At 42.6% G+C, this 25,893-nt stretch overlaps 1 protein-coding gene and 1 pseudogene across 2 annotated transcripts; both read right to left on the bottom strand.

The window, feature by feature from the left end:
- Positions 1-6,316: 6,316 nt before the first annotated feature.
- On the bottom strand, positions 6,317-13,708 carry LOC100350428 (uncharacterized). Of its 2 annotated transcripts, none has more exons than XM_089311659.1 (4): positions 13,644-13,708; positions 13,339-13,460; positions 10,703-10,834; positions 6,317-8,053 (listed from the first exon to the last, which is right to left on the bottom strand). In XM_089311659.1, exons 3-4 carry the CDS (start codon positions 10,759-10,761, stop codon positions 7,381-7,383), a joined length of 732 nt encoding a protein of 243 aa, XP_089167785.1. In that variant the 5' UTR covers positions 10,762-10,834; positions 13,339-13,460; positions 13,644-13,708; the 3' UTR covers positions 6,317-7,380. The 2 variants fall into 2 exon arrangements, with proteins under 2 accessions (XP_089167785.1, XP_089167786.1); XM_089311660.1 differs by having other exon boundaries at positions 13,349-13,460.
- A 9,122-nt stretch (positions 13,709-22,830) lies between these two features.
- Positions 22,831-23,540, bottom strand: LOC149122634 (claudin-34 pseudogene; annotated as a pseudogene).
- Positions 23,541-25,893: the final 2,353 nt, after the last annotated feature.

The raw sequence follows: 25,893 nt of genomic DNA, 5'->3' as shown, positions 1-25,893 counted from the left end.
CAATTATTGAGTCCGTGATTCCCTACTCTATTCCTCTGGTAGGCAAAAGTAAGCACACTCAAGGTTCCGCCATAAACACCTGAACACAAGGTTTTGTTATATTTTGAAGATGAAGATAGCAAGCCTTGAATGAAGAATACATGTGGACTTTAAAAAAAAAAAAAAAAGAGGACTTCAAACTTCCAAGCTGTATAACAGGAAGGTCATAGTAAAAAATTACCAAGGATGGCAAAATTCAAGTAGAGAACATAGCAGGGGATTATGGAATTTTGTTTTAAAATGTTGTGAGATGTGCATTGTAGTATACATGGAGATTCTGTGTAGGAATTTCATGTTGCAACCTGTAGTTTTAGTTAAAATGCTAAGATTTGATGTTTATAGACATTGATAATATTTAAAGTGAGAATATATATGATCATAAAGGGATTGAGTGAAGACAGAAAAGTGTCAAAAACACCTTAGGGCATTTCAAGTTCACAGTTTACGTTAATTCAATCATTTGCAGAAAGACTAATGCACATTTTGGTAGGATATGTCTCATCTAAAGGAAGTGGCTTGGGAAAGCCTATTTGACAGGAAAAAGGTAACCACAGGAATAAAAAGAGCTGAAGGTTTAAATGTTTGAGGGCATACCCAGGTCATGAAAATTGTCAGTCTCTGAGTTTCTTTTTTTTTTTTTTTAAGATTTATTTATTTGACTTGAAAGTCACAGTTACACACAGAGAGAAGGAGAGGCAGGGAGAGAGAGACAGAGAGAGACAGAGAGAGAGAGAGAGACTCTTCCATCCACTGGTTCACTCTTCAAATGGCCACAACGGCCAGAGCTGAGGCAATCTGAAGCCAGGAGCCTGAAGCTTCTTCCGGGTCTCCCACATGGGTGCAGGGGCCCAAGGATTTGGGCCATCTTCCAATGCCTTCCCAGGCCATAGCAGAGAGCTGGATCAGAAGTGGAGCAGCTGGGTCTCGAACAGGTACCTATATGGGATGCTGGTGCTGCAGGCAGCAGCTTTACCCACTATGCCACAGTGCCAGCCCGTCTCTGTGTTTCTTGATCAGTAGTCCATGGACATAGTATCAACTTTTGAAGAATGTGCTTTAAAATGAGCTTCTGTCTCTGTTATGATTGTCTAATTATCCTTACATCACTAAGAGCCATACAGAATAATTTTAAATCTTTGTAAAAATGTTCTGAAAAAAGAACAGATTTTAACAAGCATTAAGTAGAAACATAACTCTTCCTAAAGTGTATAGACAAGGGCTATATTTAATAATAAAATCTCAAAATATCAATTTCACTCATATACATTACTTTTTTGTACTCTGTATATTAGTTACCACAAATAAGGGGAAACATTGATATCTGTCTTTTTGGACTGCCTTTTTCACTAAGCATAATGCTCTCCAATGGCATCCACTTTGTTGCAGATGTCAGGATTTCATTCCTTTTTATGGCTGAGTAGTATTCCATTGTCTATGTACACTGTTATTTCTTTACCCAGTTATCCCTCCTAGGATGTCCATCAGCAGGAAGCTAGAGTCAGGAGCCAGAGCCAGGTATTGAACTCCAGAAATAGACACAGGCATCTTAACCACTAAGCTAAACATGCACCCCACCATTACAATTTGACACATTAATTTCAACCATCTTTGCTTCAAATATTTTAAGAAACAATAGCTTACAAGTAGAGATGAAGGATCCCTCTGTCCAATCCCTATTCTTCTATCATGGGTGTATATCCTTTTACTTTTTTCTTTTTTGACTTCTCAAAAATTTATTTGTATTTTTAAAGCATTTTTAAAATTTTATTTGGGGGGTTGGGCTGTGGTGTAGCAGGTAAAGCCACCGCCTGCAGTGCCAGCATTCCATATGAGTGCTGGTTTCGAGTCCGGACTGCACCACTTCAGATTCAGGTGTCTGCTAAGGCCTGGGAAAGCAGTAGAAGATGCCCCAAGTCCTGGGCCTCTGCACCCATGTGAGAGACTCAGAAGAAACTCCTAGCTCCTGGCTTCAGATCAGCACAGCTCTGGCTGTTGCAGCCATCTGGGGAGTGAACCAGTGGATGGAAGTGTTCTCTCTCTCTCTCTCTTTCTCTCTCTCTCTGCCTCTGCCTCTCTGTAACTTTGCCTTTCAAATAAATGAATAAATATTTTTTCAAAATTTTACTTGGAATAATTGACCATGTTTATGGGGCACAGTGTGACATTTCGGTACATGTATATGAAGAGCTGATCAATCCAGTATAATTAATATTGCCCTTTCTTTGTCATTACTTCATACTTGAAGCTGTAGAGCTCCTCTTTTCTATTTGCTCTGAAATGTATAAGTGATTAGTGTTCAGTTTCATACCTACCATCCTGTGTAACATTAGGAAGTTACTCTAACTCTGATTTGATACCCATTATCCAACCTCCCTCTGTCCCCTCCCGGCCTCTCATATTTAGTATTCTGTGTTTGTATTGAGATATTTTAGTTTCCATATGTGAGAGACAATATGCATTGTTGGTATTTTTGTGTCTAATTTCACTTAACATCCTTCAGTTCCATTCATGTTGCCTCAAATCACAGGATCTCATTCTTTTGAATGGCTATTAACATTCTATTGTTTATAAATATACAACATTTTCTTTATCCATTCACCTGTTAAGAAACACCTTGGTTGAGTTCATATCTTGGCTATTGTAAAAAAGTGCTGCAATAAAAATGGTGATGCAAGTATCTGCTTAATGTAATGATTTCACTTCTTTTAGACATGAAGGTGGGGTTGCTGGACCATGTGGTATGTCTATTTATAGTGCTTAAAGGAATCTCCCTACTGTTTTCCATACTGGCTATACTAACTTACATTGCTATCCACAGTATGTAAGAGTTCCCCTTTCACCACATCCTTGCAAGCATTTGTCAGTTTCTGTCTTTTTGATAATATCCGATCTGACTGGAATTCAGTGATGTCTCATTGCAGATTTGATTGGCATTTTCCTGATGGCTAGTGATATTGAGCATGTTTTCATATGTTCATTGGCAATTTGCATTTCTTCTTTTGAAATATGTCAATTTTTTAACTGGATTGGTTATTTTCCTCTTTTTGATTTTTTTAAAGTTTTTCATATATTCTAGATGTTATCCTCTGTCAAATAAGTACTTTACAAATGTCTTCTCTCATTCTCTAAGTTATCCATTCACTCTGTTAATTATTTCCATTTCTGTGCAGAAGCTTCTTAGTTTATATAATCCCATTTGTCTAAGTTTGCTTTTGTTTGTATATTTAGGGTCTTATCCAAAAATCATTGCCTACACCAAAGTCTTGAAGTTTCCCATTTTCCTCCTAGAAGTGTCAAAGCTTTTTTATTTTTTTTATATTTAAGTCTTTGATCCATCTCAAGTTGATATTTTAAAAACATTGATTTATTTATTTGAAAGGCAGAGTTACACAGAGAGAGAGAGGGAGAGAAAAATAGAGAGATCATCCATCTGCTGGTTCACTCCCCAAATGGCCACAATGGCCAGAGCTGGACCACTCTGAAGCCTGGAGCCGGGAACTTCTTCCAAGTCTCACAGGTGGGTGTGGGGGCCTGAGTACTTGTGCCATCCTCTGCTGCCCTATCAGTCACATTAGCAGGGAGCTGGATCAGAAGTGGAGCAGCCAGGACTAGAACCAGTGTCCACATGCCAGCATCGCATGTAGTGGATTGACCTGCCATGCCACAATGCTGGCTGAGCTGATTTTTTTTAAAGATTTACTTACTTATTTGAAAGGCAGAGTTACAAAGAGAGGAAGAGAGAGAGAGAGAGAGAGAGAGAGAGAGAGAGAACTCCATCTGCTGGATAACTCCCCAAATGGCTGCAATGGCCCTAGATGGGCCAATCTGGAGCCAGGAGCCAGGCCCTTCATCTGGGTCTCCCACGAGGGTGCAGGGGCTCAAGCACTTGGGTCATCGTCCACTGCTTTCCCCGGTGCATTAGCAGGGAGCTGGATTGGAAGTGAAACAGCTGGGACTCAAATGGGCACTGTATGGGATACTGGCACCGCAGGCAGTGGTGTTACCCTCTACACCACAGTGCTGGCTCCCTGAGTTGATTTTGATAAGTTATAAGAGGTAGGAATGATGTTTCATTTCTCTCTCTCTCTCATGAAGGAGTAAGTTGGTTTTACATAGAATCATGATGATTACGGTTCAAAATTATCTATTATATATTTTATGAGAAAACAGAAGAAAGGAGCTCTAAGACTACAGTCATAAAGTCTTATTAAAGAAGGAGAAATTTGGGGGTGGACCTTGTGGCACAGTTAAGCTGCTGCTTGCAATGCACATCCCATATCAAAGTGCCTGAATTTGAGTCTTGCCACCAGTTCTGATCCAGCTTCCTCCTGATGTGCATCCTGGGAGGGAGCAGGTGATGGCTCAGGTACTCTGGTCTTTGCCACCTGTGTTGTAGCCATTTAGGGAGTAAATCAATGGGTGGAAGATCTCTCTCATTCTCTCTCCCTCCCCCACTCCCATCTCTTCCTATCAATTTGCCTTTCAAAGAATAAAACTAAATAAATGAAACATTTTAAAAGAAGGGGAAATGTTAATTATCCTAATCGGTTCCATGCACATTGTATTCATGTACTGAAATGGCACTGTAATCCATAAATATGTACAACTAGTTAATAAAATATTTTTGAAGTTCAATCTAAGATTCCTTTTTAAAACTTCCAAATAGAAATTCATTTTTTAATTCTTCAATCCTATATGGCTCTTGATTTGGAAAAGCAAATGTAAGGAGATCTGTAAAGTAAGCTCACAATCTTGCTTCACTTAGAGTAAAAAATCAAGCCAGGGCTAGCATTGTGGCATTGTGGATAAAGCCACTCTCTGCAATGCCAGCCTCATGTATGGACACTGGTTTGAGTCCCAGCTGATCCACTTCCAATCCAACTCCCTGCTAATGTGCCTAGGAAAGCAGTGGAAGATTGTCCAATTCTTTGGGCCTCTGTACCCACGAATGAGACCCAGAAGAAACTCCTGGCTCCAGGCTTTAGATGGTACCAGCTCCACACATTGAGGCCATTTCAGGAGTGAACAAGCAGCAGATGGAAGATGTATATTCATATTTGCTCTCTCTCCCCCACTTTTTTTCTCTCTGTACACTCTGAAATTCAAGTAAATAAATAAATTTTTAGAAAAAAGAATAAATAATCAAGCCAAAGAATAATAAAGTGAATCAATGACACAGAATAAGCAAGGACATTAAAGTCGTAGCCCTAGTAATCTCTTTCCTACTTTACATGTTATGAGATATGTGAACCTTTAATATAAGCATTTAAAAATTATAATCAGTGCTTGTTTATATTTACCCATACTTACCAGTTTCTTTGTTCATCATTGCTTCTAGATTCAACTCCATTGTGAGCCCAGCTAATTTCTCTCCAGAGGGCCTCCTTTCATGCCTCATTCTTGAATGATCAGTTAGTGGACATAGAATTACTGATTGATCATTACCTTCAGCACTGTGGAAATATTATAAGACTGGTTTTGCCCTTTGTTGAGAAGTCTGTTATCAATAAGTCCAAGTGTAACATCCTTTATCATTAATTTTTGTTTCTTCAGAGAATTTTTCTTTGTATCTGAAGTATCTGAATTGTAATTGATAATAAGGATAATTCAAAAAGTTGTAGAAATGGAATTAAAGCAAGTTTATTTTGGTGCAAAAATTTTTTTATCCATGTATATAAGGAATCTTCTAAAAGTTCATGCAAAGATGTGTTTATGAAAAACTATTTGGGGCTGGTGCTGTGGCATAGCGGGTAGAGCTTCCACCTGCAGTGCTGGCATCCCATGTGGGTGCCAGTTTGAGTCCCGGTTTCTCCAATTCTGGTCCAGCTCTCTGCTGTGGCCTGGGAAAGCAGTAGAGGATGGCCCAAGCCCTCGGGCCCTTGCACTCACATGGGAGGCCTGGAAAAGGTTCCTGTCTCCTTGCTTTGGATCAGCACAGCTCCGGCTGTTGTGGCCAGTTGGAGAGTGAACCAGCAGATGGAAGATTCTCTCTCTCTCTCTCTCTCTCTCTCTCTGACTCTCCTTCTCTATGTAACTCTGACTTTCAAATAAATTAAATAATTCTCAAAAAAAAAATAACTGCGCAAGGATTCCAAAACTATTTTGCACCAAAATAAACTTACTTTTAAATTTCTTTTCCCACAAGCTTTTTGAAGCATGTCTTCATATATCCAGGTGTGAATCTGTGATAATTTAACCTGCTCGAGACGTATGTATTTCCTCAATCTGAAGATTCATGTTTTTCACAATTCTGGAAAATCTTCAACCTTTCAACTAGTTCACAGCAAACTTTTATTCCACAAAAAGTCCTTGGAACATACATTGGGACTTCTCATTCTGTTTTCCCTGCCTCTGAAGTGCTCTATCATGTTTTCAGTTTCCCTGTCATTCATGCTGTTTCAGGCAACTTCTTCATATTTTTAACCTAAGATTCCCAGTTCTCTCATCATCATTGTTTATCAGGCTCTCTAACCTTATGATGGAGTGTTGTAGTTCTGAGATTACATTTTGTCACTGCCATTGCCACTGCCAGATGTCCCCGGGAAGAGGAAGCAAAGTCTTCCCCAGTCGGCCCCTAAGCTAATGGTAGCCAATGACCAGGGCACAGAATGCTGTGGTAGGCTGAGCCTATGCAGTTTTATTTGATAACCAATTTTCCTCCAAATCCTGTCAACATTTCATAACTTTCATTCTTCTGGGTCATTGGCTACATGTACCCCAGGGATTTGCAAGACAGATCAATTGTGCTCATCAGCAGATACATGGAAATGTCTGAAATTTGGGGTGGTCACAGCTGGAGAGAGAGGCATGTGTGACTGACATTGAATGGGTACAGAAACTGCTAGGTATCCCCAAAAGGAACTCCATCCAAAATGTCAAGTGGGCCCCCATTTGAGGAACCCTGCTCTAACCTAACCAACTGTAAGGGCTTTGAGATTTCTTAGCTGCAAACATGGTGATTTTCCTATGTGTACATATGAGCTTTTTTTTTTAATAAACTCACTCAGCGTGGAGTTGCTTGTGCTCACTGATGCATGCTTGCACTAGACCATCAGTACTTTCCCCTGCTTTTGGTTTTTGGCAGTGTGTGTACAGAAGATGTTTGCCTGCAGATTTCAAGAAGAGAAATGCTTCAGAGATGGGTAGCTTTACAGAACGGAACAGAAGAGAATATAAGCTTGAGACACACACTACAAGAGTCAAATATGTGTTACATTCAATGTGTAGATGATAGCCACAGTATTTTCTGTATGCAGAAAATTTCTTCAAGAAATTTCTACCAGCAGCCTTCCAAAAACTGAGAAAACTTCCAAAACTTCCAAAACTGAGAAAGCCCTCAGTTCAGACCTTTTCCTTTGAATGATCGTCCACAGGCAGGGGTTTTACTCGATTCCGCCGTTCTGCTAAACATAACTCACAGAGAAACATGGTGGCACTTACTAGTGATAGAGTGGCTGTCGAGATTCCTGCTGGAAACACATAGCTGAAGTGTTTCCTTATCAGGATTTCTTTGTCAACAGGAAAGGTAAGGGGAAAGTCAAGAGTGCTTTGCCCATAAAAATCCACAGTGAAATTCCAGATCACTACAGTGAAGGTACAGCCACAGCTGGTGAAAAGGAAGAAGACAGATATTTTGTAACACATTTGGATGAACTCTGGGTATGGTGCCTTCATCCAGCTGACCAGAACGGCCACTGTGCTGAAGATCAGAACAGTCGTCTTCATAAAAATAGGCAGCACTATCAGGTCCCGCCCATATTCAATCTCAGTCGAAATGACCCAGCTTGCATTGATAGTGCTAGACATCGGCACCTCCGTTACTGAACCAGAGATGTTAACTCTTTTGTAATAGAAGGCTTCCCAAAATCCAATGAACACAAAAGGCACAGTCTGGCTGTCGAATTCCCACACGCGCCAGGATCTGCTGTTGACAAGGCTCACACCAAAAGCCCAGGACAGATAACTGAAGAAGAGACCAATGAGTTTGCAGATCCATTGCTTCATTTCAGACAAACTGAAGATGAGGTGGAGGAGTTGTGAATTCAAGCCAGGGGCACCAGAGAGGAAACAAAAAACAAAATCAGATTGCATGAGCCATGGTTTAGGGAGGGCAGAAATACCTACATCCCGTCCTTGTCAGAAAGGTATATTGAACTGTTCATTATATGCATGTTGGCCTTCAAACAATCCTCTAAATATTTTGCATAACAATAAAAGATGCCTAGGAACCCATGACGGGGTGAGGGTATGAATTCATAAGGCATTTTAGGAGCACAGTCTGACAAGATCTTTGAAAAGTTCAAATGTTTATACTTTTATCTAGCAGCTCCAGACTAAGTCTAGGCTTGCAAAAACGTTTGTAAAGAGATGTTAGTTTCAGCTACATTTGCAGTTGAGAAAAATTAGACATAATCAAAATGTCTATAAATAGAGGAATGCTTAAACTGTTGTACATCTGAGATAATAGTGGAATATCATATAGCTATCACCAAGGGTGAGTTAATCAATATGAACTATAAGAAGAAATTTCTATGTTATAGCAGAAAATGAACCATAATACATGTGATATGATAATTTGTCAGAAGAAAATTCCCACCTGATTAGATATGTATATATACATATATACACACATTTTTGAAAATTTATAATATACACACCAAATATTTAATTCTTAACATTAAATGTTTATGTTTTAGACTTTGATTCTTTACATGTTTTTCTAGTTTGTACATTTTTAAATGCAAAACACACATACATTTATACTTACTAGCAGAAGGAACACAATTCTAAGGATCTGTGTATTAAACACAACAGATCTTGCCCATTCACATTTTTTCAACCACCATTTGCTCAATTGCACCTTCGGATCTCAACATATTCTAGATGCAACTTAAAAAAATCCTGAGTTATTCATCTTCCGTGAAGCAGTTTTGACATTATAAATCAATTTACTAGGGGCTGGCGCTGTGGTGCAGTGGGTTATTGCCCTGGCCTGAAGCACTGGCATTGCATATGGGTGCTGGTCCAAGTCCCAGCTGCTCCACTTCCAATCCAGCTCTTGGCTATTGCCTCAGAGAGCAGTGGAAGATGGCCCATGTCCTTGGGCCCCTGCACCCACATGGCAGACCTGGAAGAAGCTCCTGGATCCTGGCTTTGGATCAGTGCAGCTCCGGCCATTGCAGCCAATTGGGGAGTGACTGATCAGATGGGAGAACTCTCTCTCTCTCTCTCTCTCTCTCTCTCTCTCTCTCTGCCTCTCTCTGTGTAACTCTGACTTTCAAATAAATGAATAAATCGTCAAAAAAATAAATCAACTTACTAGGGCCATCTGTTCATTTGAATCCTTGGGAATAAGGGGTGGGAATAATCAGGAAATTACACTGCTCAGACATCCTGCCCTATTGTTCAACAGAAAGGACTGAGGTCTGCTCTGCTGGGGTACCAGGTGTGTGGATGCTGAAAGTAACTGCCCACGCAGAAGATGTTAGGGGCATCCAAACTACATCTCCTTGCTGTGAAGCCTGATATTTACAACACTGTAGCCGCTGCTCCTCACTCTTCTGCCAAATGTATTTCCAAGTCCCTGGAAGGCTACAGTTTTACAGCGTGGGAAGTTACCGTAGTAAGATGTGTGTGGAGTTGATCACCCATTTGATTAATTCACTGTGTTATTAGTACTTCCTTGCTACTGGGGGACTGAAGAAATGGAAACGAATCAGGGATCTGGATGAGGAAAAGGAATCAAGGAGGCAGAATGTGGTAGTTGCCAAGAAAATATGTCCATAGCTGAAACCTGTGGAGCGAGACACATTTTCCTAAAAACTTAATTTGAAAGATTGAGGTGTACATTTTTAAATTTTTTTTTATTTTTGATAGGCAGAGTTAGACAGTGAGAGAGAGAGAGTTATAGACAGTGAAAGAGAGACAGAGAGAAAGGTATTCCTTCCATTGGTTCACTCCACTAATGGCTGCCACGGCTGGCAGCTGCACTGATCTGAAGCCAGGAGCCGGGTGCTTCCTCCTGGTCTCCCATGGGGTGCAGGGCCCAAGCACTTGGGCCATCCTCCATTTCCCTTCCTGGGCCACAGCAGAGAGCTGGACTGGAAGAGGAGCAACCGAGACTAGTACCCGGCGCCCCAACCGGGACTAGAACCCAGGGTGCCGGTGCTGTAGGCAGAGAATTAGCTAAGTGATCCATGGCGCCTGCCAAAGTTTACATTTTTTTAAAGATTTAAATTTAAAATTTTTAAAGAGTTAAAAGTTTTACTCTTAGGGTTGGTGTTTGGCACAGTTTTTCAAGTGCCACTTGAGATGTTTGTGTTTCCCATATCAGACTGCCTGGGTTCGAGTCCTGGCTTTGTTCCTTATTCAAAATCCCTGCAACTGCTAACCCTGGGAGACAGCAGGTAACATCTGAAGTACTTGTGTCTATGCCATCCACATGGGAGACCAGGATTGAATTTCTGGTTCCACTCTACAGCAGGGCACAATCTCAGCTGTGGTGAACATTTGGGCAATGAACCAGTAGATGGAAGATCTTTCTGTGTGCCTGTGTGCCAGCCTTTGTCTGTTTCTTTATTTTAAAATCTTTCTCTATATCTCTGTCTCTGCCTCTTGATTGATTGATTGAATGAATGAATGAATAAATAAATAAAAAATTTACCGGTAGAGCCTAAAAATTCCATACATTTGGATGCTTGGAGCATGGAACACACTCTTCATGGCAGTTGAATATGTTGAACAGGGAGAAGAAATTTTCCAGCCAACTTTAAAAGAATCGCAGAGAGGGAAACACCTACAGTTAAAAAATGTATTGTTAGGTAGAGTTTCAGGCTCTGAGCAAAGCCCCAGATCCCTGAGTCTCACGAAAGAGTTCTCACATGCTTATTGTATACTTTAAGTGTTGTTTAGGCTAGGTCCTATTCCAAACACTTGGGAAATAAAACTGCATTCAGTCATCATGACAGCACAAAGATGGCTGTGTGATTATGCTCTCAGCTTTACAGGCAGGACAACTGAGTGGAGAGGTTAAAGAACGTATTCCCAATCAATGACACAGATCTACACAGCATGCCAGGCTCCAGAGCCCTGATGCCTGGAAGTAGTGCTTCTCGGCTCTCTCCATACCAGTTGGTATATAGTCACATATAATGATAGAAAAATCCCATGTCATTTATAGTAATGGCTATTGGTGGCCATGACTATGCTGTATTAAAAAATGAAAGTGAATCCTTTTGTGATAGCAGCACATGGGAAAATAGAGAATGGTTGTCTTTCTGTCTCCTTTATCTTGGTTTGACTAAAGACATCTTCAAAGCTGACACTTTGATCTGTTAAAAAGAACAACAAATGTCAGGATGTGGAGAAATGAAAACCCTTGCACATTGCTTTTGGGAACATAAAACTGCGGCCATTAAAAACACTATGGGTTTTCCATAGAAAAAGCACAATAGTTACCACATGATCAAGTAATTCCACTTCAGGGTGTATACTCAAAAGAATTGAAAGCAGGGTCTTGAATAGATATTAGCACACCCTGTTCACAACATTATTCACATGAGCCAAAATGAGGAAACAACCTGAATTTCTAGGGATAGATGAATGGGTAAACAAAGCATGCTGTATCCAAGGAAGAAAATTCTGACACGGGCTGCTCATATAAAACATGGATGAGTCTTGAAAACATTAATAAGCTAAGTGAAGTGAATAGACCAGTCAGAAAAGATAATTCCTCTATGATCCCACATATATGAAGTGCCCACAGTAGTCAAATTCATAGAGACAGGAAGTACAGTGGAGGCTGCCAGGGGCTCAGGGCAGGAGGGGCTATGGATACAGTTGCACATGGGTCAGATGAAAAGGTTCTGGAGAAGGATGTACAACAATTAAACATACTTAATGCCACTGACATATACACTTCAAAATGGTTCAGATGGTGAATTGTATGTTCTGTGAATTTAACCACCCTGAAAATGTAATATTATGAAAAACATACTTTACAAAGAACAAAGACATGATTCATGAACGGAATGACACCCGGTGATATGGTGACACCCTCACTTTCATTTCTTTTCTTTTTTTTTAGCATAAATTCATTTTTAAATTTGTGTTTGCAAGTCAGAGAGACAGAGAACTTGAACTCAATCCGGGTCTCCCACATGAGTAGCAGGGACCCAAGTATTTGTGCCATCAGCAGCTGTTTCCCAGGGTGTACATTAGCAGGAAGCTGAAGTTAGGATGAAACCAGGACTTGAACCACAAGCGCTGCAGTGATCCTTCTTAGGGAAATGCAGTTGTGATGGTCATATTACCCATGCTGTAGATACCATTTACATTCAAAGTGACATGCAGGCTCCCTCAATTAAAAATGCCAACAGCACAGATTTAATAGATAACACAGAAAATGTCCAAATAAAGTGGCTTGGAATGATCACTTGTAGGACCATCAAATGACATTGAACTTCTTCATGAAGATAATAAAATGATTAAAGGACTTCCAGTAAGCCTCAAGAATCTTTTTAACTGGAGGTAAATAATAAACCATAATGGTTTCCCTTCAGCAAATCAAAAAAGAGAGTAGGAAGTTTTCTCAGTAGTATAAAGGATAGCAAGAGCCAAATGGTAAAGTAAGGAATGTGAGGATGTTCTTCGGCTTCCATGACTCAGAGGGCTGCTTGATGAATTCTGAATAGACAGTATGTTACAAGAGAAAAGATAAAGGACCACAGTGGTCAAGTTCCCCCTGCAAGAGCTCAGAAAGAAGTCTTTTGATAATTGAAATGTCTTTTTGGAGGTTTTGGGTCAGTCACTGTAATCTATGAGTGTTCCAGGAGGAAAATGGCAAAAAGCTCCCAGTAACTGAAAGAGAAATATTCTATGAGTGGAGCCAGAGGTATTCACTGAGAAGTCAGGGTTACCCAGAGTGTGCCTTCCATAAATTTCTTAGACAAGGAACAATGGCGAGATATTGACATTCTGAAATTCATAAGGCCCTAAGGTGTGCTTTTGTTTGTTTTGATTGCAAAAGGAAGTCCCATTCTCTGTCTGTATTTTCCATCAATTAAGGTTGTTGGAGCAGGTGTTTGGCCTAGCAGTGAGGACACCAGTTAAATTCCTATGCCTCACCTCAGAGTGTCTGTGCTTGATTTCTAGCTCCTGACTATAGGTGGCTGCTCATGTGGACCCGCCATGAAATACTCTACTCACTGGGTATGGTGGCAGCTGTTCTGGGTGTTTCTCTCTGTCTGGACTGGGGTTGAAGAAAAGGATTGGGAGGAGGAAGGCATAACCACTACTGACCTGCACTCACCCGTCAATGTCACTGGTGACTTCTTTTGCCCTGGTCACAGCAGCAAAACATTCTGGTACTTTCCAAGTCTCAACTCCTGCTCAGGTGCTCCTGGATACCTCAAAAAGGATCTCTATGGGGAAGAAAGAATGAAATTAATGCCACCATTCCTTACAGCACCCACCAGTGTGTGTTGTGCCAATCAAAATATATAAGGCACATTCTCTTTGCTATTTTTCTTAAAAAAGTAGGGGAGGGTTCCTTAAATAATCTTTTCACAAGGTGTCTCAGAAAGTCATGAGATGTCCTCTTTTACCTTGTTTCCACCAAGCAGCCCCTGCCACGTTGAACATCTCACCTTTCACATCCAGAGCCTTTTGTTATGGTCATCCTGTTCTCTTTTGAGACTAAAGGAAGTAGGAGGGCCCATGGGCCATTATCCAGAGCCCAAGCCAAGGCTGTCAGTTCTTTTGGTGGCCAGCAGGTGGCAGACAGGGAGTTGGTGCAAGAGCCGTCCTGTCCTGCCCTAGCCATATCTCCACTGCTCACTTCTGTTTGCCTGAGGAGATGTGATGTTGATTCACTTAAGTCACACAGGTGATTTTTTTCAAAGCCCTTCTATGCTTGGTGGTCTTTGATTAGACCAGAGAAAGATTTCACTGGGGAAACATGCTGTTTCATTGGGAACTATTTTCTTTCCTTTTTTAAGGTATTCTTTTTTTAATTTATTTTTTAAAGAATACAAATTTCATAAGTGCAACTTTAAGAATATAGTGATTCTTCCCACCATACTTTGCCCTCCCACCCACACTCCCACCCCTCCACCTCCTCCCTCTCCCCTTGCTAGTCCCATTCTCCATTAAGATTCATTTTCAATTAATTTTGTACATGAAGACCAACTCTATATTAAGTAAAGATTTCAACAATTTGCATTCACACACACACACACACACACACAAAACTGAGAACTGGTTTTACAGTTAACTCTCAATACAGCTCATTGAGGTCAGAGGTCTTGCATGGGGAGTTAGTGCACAGTGTCTCCTGTTGTTAACAATTTACACTCTTATGTGTGATGTCAGTGACCACTAGTTAGGAACTATTTTCAAAGCCATTGTTGTAGTTGTGTGGAGTTGTGTGGAACTCAGAAATTAAAGTGATTATTATCTGAATTTTAACTTACTTATGCCATTTTGGAGCATTCGTTTATTGTTGACTGATGTCTTTTTTTTTTTTTTTTTTTTTTTTTGACAGGCAGAGTGGACAGTGAGAGAAAGAGCGAAAGGTCTTCCTTTGCCATTGGTTCACCCTCCAATGGCCGCCGCAGCCGGCGTGCTGCTGCCGGCGCACCGTGCTGATCCGCTGGCAGGAGCCAGGTACTTCTCCTGGTCTCCCATGGGGTGCAGGGCCCAAGGTCTTGGGCCATCCTCCACTGCACTCCCTGGCCACAGCAGAGGGCTGGCCTGGAAGAGGGGCAACTGGTACAGAATCCAGCGCCCCGACCGGGACTAGAACCCCGTGTGCTGGCGCCACAAGGTGGAGGATTAGACGCGGCGCTGGCCGACTGATGTCTTTTCAACACCTGTGGTGGTGTGAGCCTTCAAGCTGCTTGAATAGAGGATGTATGTCTTGTATTTTATATCCCCACAGCTCTTGGTTGTGTGTTTGGCAGCATCCCTTGCATGAAGACATTAACATTTGGTGAATGAATTAATCAGAAAGTATGAGTTGAAGTTGTGTCTCCCGGGGTGGCCTGTTTTTAAAAAAACTTATTTTATTTATTTGAAAGAGTTATGGAGAGAGGCAGAGACAGACAGAGAGGTCTTCCATCTGCTGGTTCACTCCCCAGAAGGCCACAACATCCGGAGCTGAGTGGATCCAAAGCCAGGAGCCTTCCCCATGCTGGCAACCACACAATGCAAAGAAACTACTGGAACATTCCTCAAAATGCAAAGGTAGACTTGAACCAAGAGAAAAACGTATCCTGTCCTTTTTGTAAACATTGAATTGTCAACTTTATTTTCATTTGAAAGGCACAGAGACAGAGACAAGGGAGAAACACAGGAAAAAAGAGATCTTCCATCTACTGGACCACTCCCCAAATGCCTCAACAGCCAGGTCTGGGGCAGGCTGAAGCCAGGATTCAGGAACTCCATCCAGGTCTCTCATGTGGGTGGCAGAGACTCAACTACTTGAGCCATCACCTGCTGCCTCCCAGGGTGTGCATTAGCAGGAAGCTGGAATGTGGAAGGACCTGGGACTAGAGCAGATGTTCAAAGTGGCATCTTATTCACTGTGCCACATTCCTTTCCTCATAACATCTTTCAGTAAGGATAGTCAGTATTATAAATATGTAAATTATCCTGAAGTTAGTTTATAAAATTCCTTTGATGCTAGTAAAATTATTAGAAGAGTTTTATGTTTCTGGTCTTGAACAAGACAAATGGATTATAAAGTTCATATGAAAAAATAAACAGAAACAGCTAAGAAAGCACTGAAGATAGGATACAAATAAGATGCCAAATAACATAACATGGTCTTTTTTTTATTCGACAGGCAGAGTTAGGGAGAGAGAGAGAGAGAGAGAGAGAGAGAGAGAGAGAGAAAGGTCTTCCTTCCATTGGTCTCTCCCCAAAATGGTTGCTACGCCATTTTGTGCCTATCAGAAGCCAGGAGCCAGGTGCCTCCCCCTGGTCTCCCATGCGGGTGCAGGGGCCCAAGCACTTGGGCCATCCTCCACTGCCCTCCCGGGCCATAGCAGAGAGCTGGACTGGAAGAAGAGCAGCTGGAACTAGAACCCGGCACCCATATGGGATGCCAGGGCCTCAGGCAGAAGATGAACCAAGTGAGCCACGGCTCTGGCCCTATAATATGGTCTTTTTTTTAATTTTTAAATTTTTTTTTTGACAGGCAGAGTGGACAGTGAGAGAGAGAGACAGAGAGAAAGGTCTTCCTTTGCTGTTGGTTCACCCTCCAATGGCTGCCGCGGCTGGTGCACCGCGCTGATCCGATGGCAGGAGCCAGGTGCTTATCCTGGTCTCCCATGGGGTGAGGGCCCAAGGACTTGGGCCATCCTCCACTGCACTCCCTGGCCACAGCAGAGAGCTGGCCTGGAAGAGGGGCAACTGGGACAGAATCTGGTGCCCAACTGGGACTAGAACCTGGTGTGCCGGCGCCGCAAGGCGGAGGATTAGCCTAGTGAGTCGCGGCGCCGGCCACAATATGGTCTTAAAATAAGTATCTAGTGGTTGGCATTAGTTGTGAACTGGATAGGTTAAGGAACACCTAAAGGACTGATACAGCAGTATATCCAGGCATGACTGTGAGGGTGTTCCCAGAGCAGATTGGTGTGGGAGCCAGTGGACACAGTGCGATGACCCACTAGATGTGGGTATATACTGTCCAGTTGGTTGGAGGTTCACATAGAACAAAAAGGCAGAGGAAAGGTGAATTCATTCTCTCTCTCCTTTCTCTCTCTCTCTCTCAGGCAGAGGAAAGGTGAATTCATTCATTCTCTCCTTTCTCTCTCTCTCTCTCTTTCTCTCTCTGTCTCTCTCTCTCTCTCTCCCCCTTTCTCTCTCTCCAGGAGTTGGGACACCCTTCTTCTTCTACCCTTGAACATCACAACTCCCGAGTTCTCTGGCCTTGGGACTCTGGGACTTACACCAGAGTGGACTTGCAGCTCCTCATGTTCTCTGGCCTTCAGTCTTAGACTGAGGAGTTATACCACCCCATTCCCTGGTTCTGAGGCTTTGGGACTTGGACTGAGCCATGCTCCCATCACCCCTGGGTCTCCAGCTTGCAGATGGCCAATCATTGGACCTCTCAGCCTCATAATCATGTGTGCCAGTTCCCCTACCAACATCCTGCTTTGCATATCTCCATCTTTCTAGCTCTAGATCCTATTGTTTCTGTCTCTCTGGGGAATCTTTTTTTTTTTTTTTAATTTTTTTTTTCGACAGGCAGAGTGGACAGTGAGAAAGAGAGACAGGTGAGAAAGGTCTTCCTTTTGCCGTTGGTTCACCCTCCAATGGCCGCCACGGCTGGTGCCCTGCAGCTGGCGCACCGCGCTGATCCGATGGCAGGAGCCAGGTGCCTCTCCTGGTCTCCCATGGGGTGCAGGGCCCAAGTACTTGGGCCATCCTCCACTGCACTCCCTGGCCACAGCAGAGAGCTGGCCTGGAAGAGGGGCAACCGGGACAGAATCCAGCGCCCCGACTGGGACTAGAGAACACGGTGTGCCGGCGCCACAAGGCAGAGGATTAGCCTAGTGAGCCGCGGCGCCGGCCTCTCTGTGGAATCTTGATGAGTACAGTCTCTATATCTTAAAGTAAGACAGTGTTGACCCATGAATCCATGAATCCATGAAAGAAGTCAAACAGAAAGTCTAGAAATTAGCAAATATCTATGAAAATTAATATCTGAAAAAGAATCTCAAATATGGTGAAATATGGATTTTTAAATTAAGTTGTAGTTGTAGAAAGGGAAAGTTATTTGCAGAAAGAGAAATTTGGCCCAATATCTCAGGATAAATTCCAAATCAATACATTAGAAGTGAAATCATTCCAGTACAGTTAGGCCTCAAGGACCATGGAGGATTTGGTTCCAAGTCCCTGAAACCTCCTTCAGATAGCAGGCTCCACAGATGCTCAGGTGTCTTATATAAACTTGCATGGTATTTGCACGTAACCCATGCATCCTCTCCTATATTCTTCATATCATCATATCATCTCTAGATTACCCACAGTAACTCCACAATGTAAATGCTATGTAAACAGATGTTGTGTTGTTGGGGGATAATAACAAGAAAAATAAAGCCTGTTACATGTTCAATCAGATGTAATTTTTAAAAATATTTTTGGGGCTGGTGTTTCGGCCCAGCAGATCAAGCTGCCACCCGGGACTCTAGGATCCCATGTGAGCATCAGTTGCAGTCCTAGCTCCTCCACTTCTGATCCAACTTCCTCTTACTGCGCCTGGAAAGCAGCACAAGATGGACCAAGTATTTGGGCCACTGCTACCCACGTGGGAGACCCAGATGGAGTCCTGGGCTCCTGCTTCAGCCTGGCACAATCCCAGTGGTTGCAGCCGCCTAGGGAGTGAACCAGTGGATGTGAGATCTCTTTGTCTCTCCCCTCCTCTCTGTAATTCTGCCTAAATAAACTCTGTCTCAGTAAATGAATTTTAAACAAATTTTCTTCCGTGGCATTAAAATTATATTTGTGAAACCAGCAGATATAGAGGGTTGACTGTATGAGGAAAAAAATGAACACACAGTTGATACTATTCAGGAACATCACTTTCATAAAATAAAGCTTGTAAAGAATTGTTTGAGGTATCTAGTGTATTGATTGTCTTGGATAAACTTTTTTCTTGCTTGTTTGTTTTGTCTTAAAAAATACCCATGGTATATGTCACTTTGGCTCCACTGCCAAAGACGAGTACATTTGATAGTAAAAAGGAATAATGAATGCAACTTAGTGAGACATTTTGAACATATAGAAAACCACAGGTTACTGTTAAGAATACTTATGGTACAATTAGGGATATTTGAGCAATGACTGGGTACTTGAGTACGTTAAGAACTTACTGTTGCCAGCGCCGCAGCTCACTAGGCTAATCCTCCGCCTTGCGGCGCCGGCACACCGGGTTCTAGTCCCGGTTGGGGCGCCGGATTCTGTCCTGGTTGCCCCTCTTCCAGGCCAGCTCTCTGCTGTGGCCTGGGAGTTCAGTGGAGGATGGCCCAAGTGCTTGGGCCCTGCACCCCATGGGAGACCAGGAGAAGCACCTGGCTCCTTCCATCGGATCAGCACAGTGCACCAGCCGCAGTGTGCCAGCCGCGGCGGCCATTGGAGGGTGAACCAACGGCAAAGGAAGACTTTTCTCTCTGTCTCTCTCTCTCTCAACTGTCCACTCTGCCTGTCAAAAACAAACAAACAAACAAACAAAAAAAAAAAAACAAAAAAAATTACTGTTAACATTTTTAGTATGATAGTGGCAAAATGCTATATTAAAATGAGAACTAATTTTAGAAATACATACTGAAGTATCTGTGGATAAAATAATATATTGCCATGGATTTATTCCAAAATAATCTATGACTGGGTTTGGGATAGGTAGAAAGGATAGAGATGAAACATGACTGACTATATATTGATAACTATTAAAGTTGAGCCAATAGTATCTCTAGCTTTAAATAAACTTAAAAGTTCTATAATAAAAACACATAAATACTATCATGAATCCATACTCAACAGTTGAGTTGCTATACACACAAAAAAATGAAATAGCAAAACCAAAAAAACCAGTACATTCAACAACACTGAAGGTAACTTTTTTATTTTTATTATTATTATTTTTTTTTGACAGACAGAGTGGACAGTGAGAGAGAGAGCCAGAGAGAAAGCTCTTCTTTTTTCCGTTGGTTCACCCCCTAATGGCCGCTGTGGCCGGCGCGCTGCAGCCAGCGCACTGCGCTGATCCGAAGCCAAGAGCCAGGTGCTTCTCCTGGTCTGCTATGGGGGTGCAGGTGGGCCATCCTCCACTGCCTTCCCGGGCCACAGCAGAGAGCTGGCCTGGAAGAGGAGCAACCAGGACAGAACTGGCTCCCCAACCGGGACTAGAACACGGGGTGCCAGTGCCACAGGTGGAGGATTAACCTATTGGGCTGCGGCGCCAGCAAAGGTAACTCTTCAATTAGAAATAAATGATTTGGAGAAGGTGTTTAGAAGAGTGATTAAGACATCAATGAGAGCTTGCACATCCCTTAGTAGAGGGCCTAGATTGTAACTTCCTTTTAATGTGCACCTAGGGAGGCAAGCGGTGATGGATCAAGCACTTGGGTCCCTGCTACCAGCATGGGAGACCTGGATGGAGTTCCTGGCTCCTGGCTGTTGTGGGCATTTAGAAGGTGAACCAAGGGTGAAGCAGGCGATGAAGATCTTTCTTTGTTTCTCTCTGCTTTTCAAATAAATTAAAAGTTAACAATTTTTTTTAAAAGAAATAAACAATTAGAGCCTGCTTATTTTGTATGCATTAAATTTTAGAGTAACCACATAACCATAACTGATAAAAGTTTTTAAAAAATTTGAGAAAAGGGCAGAGAGAGAGAGAGAGAGAGAGAAGAGATCTGCCATAACTGGTTCACTTCCCAAATGTTGGAAACAGCCTGGGCTGGACCAGGCGAAAGCTAGGAGCCAGGATGCCCATCCATGTGTCCCACAAGGTAGCAGGGACTCAAGTACTTGAGCAATCATCTATTGCATTTTCCTGCACATAAGCAGGGAGCTGTATCCAAAGCAGAGGAAAGGAGTGGGTACTCCAGTATGCACTGTGGCTGTCCCAAGCAACTTAACCCACTGCACCACAGCAATCCCAGAGGGAAACCTTTTGACATAGATATTTCAACTCCTAACTCTGGCAAGAATGGTCACATTAGAAAGGCACTAAAGCAACCCTTACTGTGATGACTCAGTGGTTAACAATTGATTAAACTGCTAGGGTTAGGTGGAAGTTTGATTCAGAAATTACAAGAGGACTTAGGCTTCCTGTCATAGATCCTCTGATCAATCTTACCATAACTTAAGGGACAATGACCACCTGCCACCTGGTGTCATGCAATCCACATGAAGTACAGGGTACCAGCTATAGAGGACTGTTGAGCTGTGACCAAATAAGGCACGTAGAGGTAACCTGTTAAATGGAATTAAGTTGTCTCATTTTCTTCAGCAAATTAAAATCATTTTAAAAAATTGTAAATTTAATTTCCATTTATTTGAAAAGGCAGAGAAAGAGAGAGAGAGACAGAGAGATCTTCATCTGCTGGTTCACTTCTCAAATGCCCACAACCACAACAGCCAGGACTGGGCCAGGCTGAAGCCAGGAGCCTGGAAATCCATTCAGGTCTCCCAAAATGGTGACAGGGACCCAGTCACTGAGCATTCACTGCGGCATTAACAAGAAGTTGTCATCAGAAGCACAGCTGAAACTTGAACCCAGATATGTTAATATGGGATGCAGCATCTTAACCACCGTGCTGAACACCTACTCCATTCAAAATCATTTTAAAAGTAAATAGAGTTAGGCCGGCGCTGTGGCTCACTAGGCTAATCCTCCACCTTGCGGCACCGGCACACCGTGTTCTCTAGTCCCAGTCGGGGCGCCGGATTCTGTCCCGGTTGCCCCTCTTCCAGGCCAGCTCTCTGCTGTGGCCAGGGAGTGCAGTGGAGGATGGCCCAAGTGCTTGGGCCCTGCACCCCATGAGAGACCAGGAGAAGCACCTGGCTCCTGGCTTCGGATCAGCGCGGTGCGCCAGCTGCAGGGCGCCAGCCGTGGCGGCCATTGGAGGGTGAACCAACAGCAAAGGAAGACCTTTCTCTCTGTCTCTCTCTCTCACTGTCCACTCTGTCTATCAAAAAAAAAAAAATAAATAAATAAAATAAAAAAATAGAGTTAGTGTTTGGCCTAGGTGGTAAGACACTGGTTAAGATGCTCATGCCCTGTGTCATGTCCCATAGTGCCCAGATTTGTTTCCTGGCTCTGGCTCCTGACACCAGCTTCCTGCCAATGCAGAGACTCTGAGGCAGAAGTGATGGTTCAAGTAGTTGCGCTCTTGTCACCCATGTAGGAGACCTGGATTGACTTCCTGGCTTCCAGCTTTGGCCAGGCTCTGCCCCAGCCATTGGGGGTATTTGGAAATGAGCCAGCACATGGGTGGTCTCTCTCTGATTCTATCAGTATCTCTCTCTGTCCCTCAAATAAATAAATGGATACTTAATGCATAAATGAAAAGCAGACAGGATACTGCATGTGTGTGTGTGGTGGTGGGGTGTAGATTAAGACTTAAGAGACAGAGTGAGCAGTTGGTGTGGAACAAATAAAACTACAGAATTATTTTTGAGGCATTGAAAAGTCTAACTGATTGGAAAGCAAAATTGTGCGATTTTGTAGGTATAATATGGTTATGCAAATAAACATCAAATTCCTGGAGAGTCACATTGAAGTACATGGTAATGAAGGGACCTGATGTCAGAGGTAGGCTTTAACATACTTCGAGATTAGAAAAATCTTGACAAATGCTGAGTCTTGACAAATGCTGGTTTTGTGAAAATTCCTTATGCTGTTGTGTCTGCTTTAGCACCTCAGGGTAATCTTTGTATGACAAAGAGATATTATCACCATGACTTAGGAATTAAGAGCCATTATTTTTGGAAGCAGAAGTTTCAGAGGGAGATATGGGAGGTTAATGTATTCATATACTCTTATTTACATACATGCAGATTTAGTTTTGATTATTTATTTCAGCCAACAGCAATTAAAATACAGATCCGAAAAGATCAATTGGAAATGGGTGAAGTTTTTTTTAAATGAAAGTTCTTAATTCAACCAACCAATGAACCAAATTCAGACACAGAATATAGTAGAAGGAAAGAGTCAGCCACTTTATGTCCCATGGTCTGGAGTCCTTATAACTATTTGGAAGATTATCCTGGGTTAGTCCTTCCCATAAACTCATGGGAATCGTGGATCTGCAAAGCCGATGTTACCAGAAAATTCGTGTTTTTGAAACCTCAGGATACACGTTCCTGTCCAGGGGAAACTTGTAAAGGCAGAAAACCAAGCCACTCAAAAACATGAGGAGGGCAGAGAGAGCTGCCACTAGAATGGCACTCCCAGCTTCCTGAGTACCCGGCTTGATTGGCAGATGGAAAGATGATGGGAAGGCAATGCCTTGTACATTCACAATGGAGTAGTAATTCCAGAATGCAGTGGTTAAGACACAGACACTAGTAATTATGTACAGGACTCCAGAAGCCACAAATGGGTTGAAGAGGGTATTCGTCCCCACAATGCCCATGTACACATTTCTAAGTGCAAGGATGATAAAGGCCTTCCCCAGAAGCCCTAGAAGGTTGGCAGCCAGCAGGAGGTGTTGAGAAACACGGATACTGAGAGGGAGGAAGGTATCATTGTAGGTGTGTCGGTGACAGAATTTGGTATGTCTGTGGCTTTGGTTGGAGTCGTGGTGATGGTGGTAAATGCAGGTTCTCCATATTCCCACACTGGCAAATCCTTTGGGGGAGAGCAAGGGGTCATCCATGTACCACAATCGCCACTCTGCAAGGCCCATGGAAGTGGTGAAGAGGATCCATCCTATGGTGGAAATGGCAAAACCTGCTACTTGGCGATTGGCACTATTGACAAGTAAGGTCATGGTGGCAGCACACCCACGAGAACTGCAAACAAATACAGGGCATCATGAGGGCAGGACTCTTGGGTCTGGCACAGTCCTCCATGGGACACAGTATCAACAGCGAAGGGTTATGCAAGAGGTCCTCAAAGAGGTCATGGGAAACGCAAGTGAAAAACCATGCACGGACTTCAAAATTCCTTGGAACCAAAATAAACACAACTGATTTTTAATTCCAGTTTTGCACAAACTTTTTGTGTTACACTCCTGTATTCACAAAAGGAAACATTTGACGCTGTCTGCTGGAGGGGGCAGGCATTCTGCATTCTGTGGAAGTTTCAGGAAGGACCATTTAAATGCACAAAACTTCAAATAATTGGTTCCACTGCTAAATGCTGGTGCACAAACATAATCAAGGTTCGTGCACACTAATACTGAAATGTGCAAAATACTGTCTAGTCCAACAATAGGGCTTTACTGAATAACATGCTATATCCACACAATGAAGATATATGCCAACATTAAAAGTGGACATACAAGATGTAATATTGTATGCCTGGCACTTTTCACTTAGCATAATAGTTTCAAGATTCACCCGTGTTGTAGCATGTGTGAGAAGTCTGGCCATTGTAGTGTGTGTGTGTGTGTGGGGTGGATTCTGTATTATGGGTATAACACCATTTGTCAAGTCATTTTTAGTTTATGGATATCTGGACTGCTTTCATGTTTTGTCTGTTATGAATAATGCTACTGTGAAAATTCACGATTATGCACACACACACACAAACACACATATATGCATATGTATGAGTCTGCATTGATATATTTTCACATTTCTCTTGCATAAAAGCCTAGGAATACAATCGCTGGAATGTATATTAAGTGTATATTTGACTTTTTAGCAATTGCTAACTCATTTCCACAAGTCATCACACTATTTTACATTTTCACCAGTAAGATAGTGTAGGTTGCAATTTCTCCACATCATCTCCAACATTTTGGTATTTATAGTCTTTTATATTGGAGCAGTTCTAGTCACCATCTCATGTGACCAAAAGGAAGAATGCTCACAATACATCAAGTACAAACAACTTGGTATAAAATAGTGTGTGGATATAATCATGGATAAGAATTGAACTGGAAGGCTATCTGCTAATTATTAAAAGAAACAAATTTTATTTAAAAGGCAGAGTGATCTCTTTCTCTACTAGCTATCTATCCAAATGTGTGCAACAGCCAGAACTGTGCCAGGCTGAAGCAGAGAACTGTGCATTTTGTCTGGATCTCCTATGGAGGTGCAGGACCCCAAGTATTTGAGTTGTCACAGTTACCTCCTAGGGTTCACATTAGCAGGAACTTAGAGTCAAGAGTGGATCCAGGACCTGAACCCAGGCACTCTGCTATGGAATGCAGGCATCCCAAGTGGCGGCTTGACTGCTGCTCCAAATGCTTGTCCCAAGAGAAATTTTTAACTGCGTCTGAGGGATTAGGACTTTTTTTTTTTTTTTTTTTTTTGACAGGCAGAGTGGATAGTGAGAGAGAGAGACAGAGAGAAAGGTCTTCCTTTGCTGTTGGTTCACCCCCTCAATGGCCGCTGCAGCCAGTGCACCACGCTGATCCGAAGCCAGGAGCTGGGTGCTTCTCCTGGTCTGCCATAGGGGTGCAGGGCCCAAGCACTTGGGCCATCCTCCACTGTACTCCTGGGTCATAGCAGAGAGCTGGACAGGAAGAGGAGCGACCCGGACAGAATCCGGCACCCTGATTTGGTCTAGAACCCAGGGTGCCGGTGCCACAGGTGGAGGATTAGCCTAGTGAGCAGTGGCACTGGCCGGGATTATAACTTTTAAAAAGCTATTTGTATTGTGAAAACTCACACATATATAGAAAAATATGTAGATCTAAGTGTATAGTTCAATGATTTATCACAAGGTACACACCACTGAATTTGCAACAACTATCACCACTCGTGGCCTTTACAATTCTGTCACTTCAACATGCATCCCCAAAAACCCCCCGAACAGTGGAATTCAAGTTTGTCCAGTTTTCAAAACAGGCACCTTGAAGTAGTCATTCCCTCCTGACTGGCTTCTTTCGCTCACTACTGTGTTTATTTTTGACATTCATGTGATGATGTTTTTAATGATGCCTGGCTGCTCAGTAGTTTTTGATATTCTGTCATAAGCATGGTCTTTTAAAATAAGAAATAACAAAAAGACTTCATTAAAAAGTTGTCAGACTGTGGAGGATTAACTAATGGTGGAATCTAAATAAGAGGGTACTTCAGAAAGTTTATGTGAAGGGCCGACGCCGTGGCTCACTAGGCTAATCCTCCACCTAGCGGCGCCAGCACACCGGGTTCTAGTCCCAGTCGGGGCTC

This window comes from Oryctolagus cuniculus, chromosome 13 (assembly GCF_051225735.1).
Source record: "Oryctolagus cuniculus isolate XC-2025 breed Fujian yellow rabbit chromosome 13, ASM5122573v1, whole genome shotgun sequence".
In the NCBI taxonomy this organism is placed as follows: domain Eukaryota; kingdom Metazoa; phylum Chordata; class Mammalia; order Lagomorpha; family Leporidae; genus Oryctolagus; species Oryctolagus cuniculus.
Note: the sequence above shows the minus strand (reverse complement) of the source record. Positions and strands in the feature narration are given on the sequence as shown.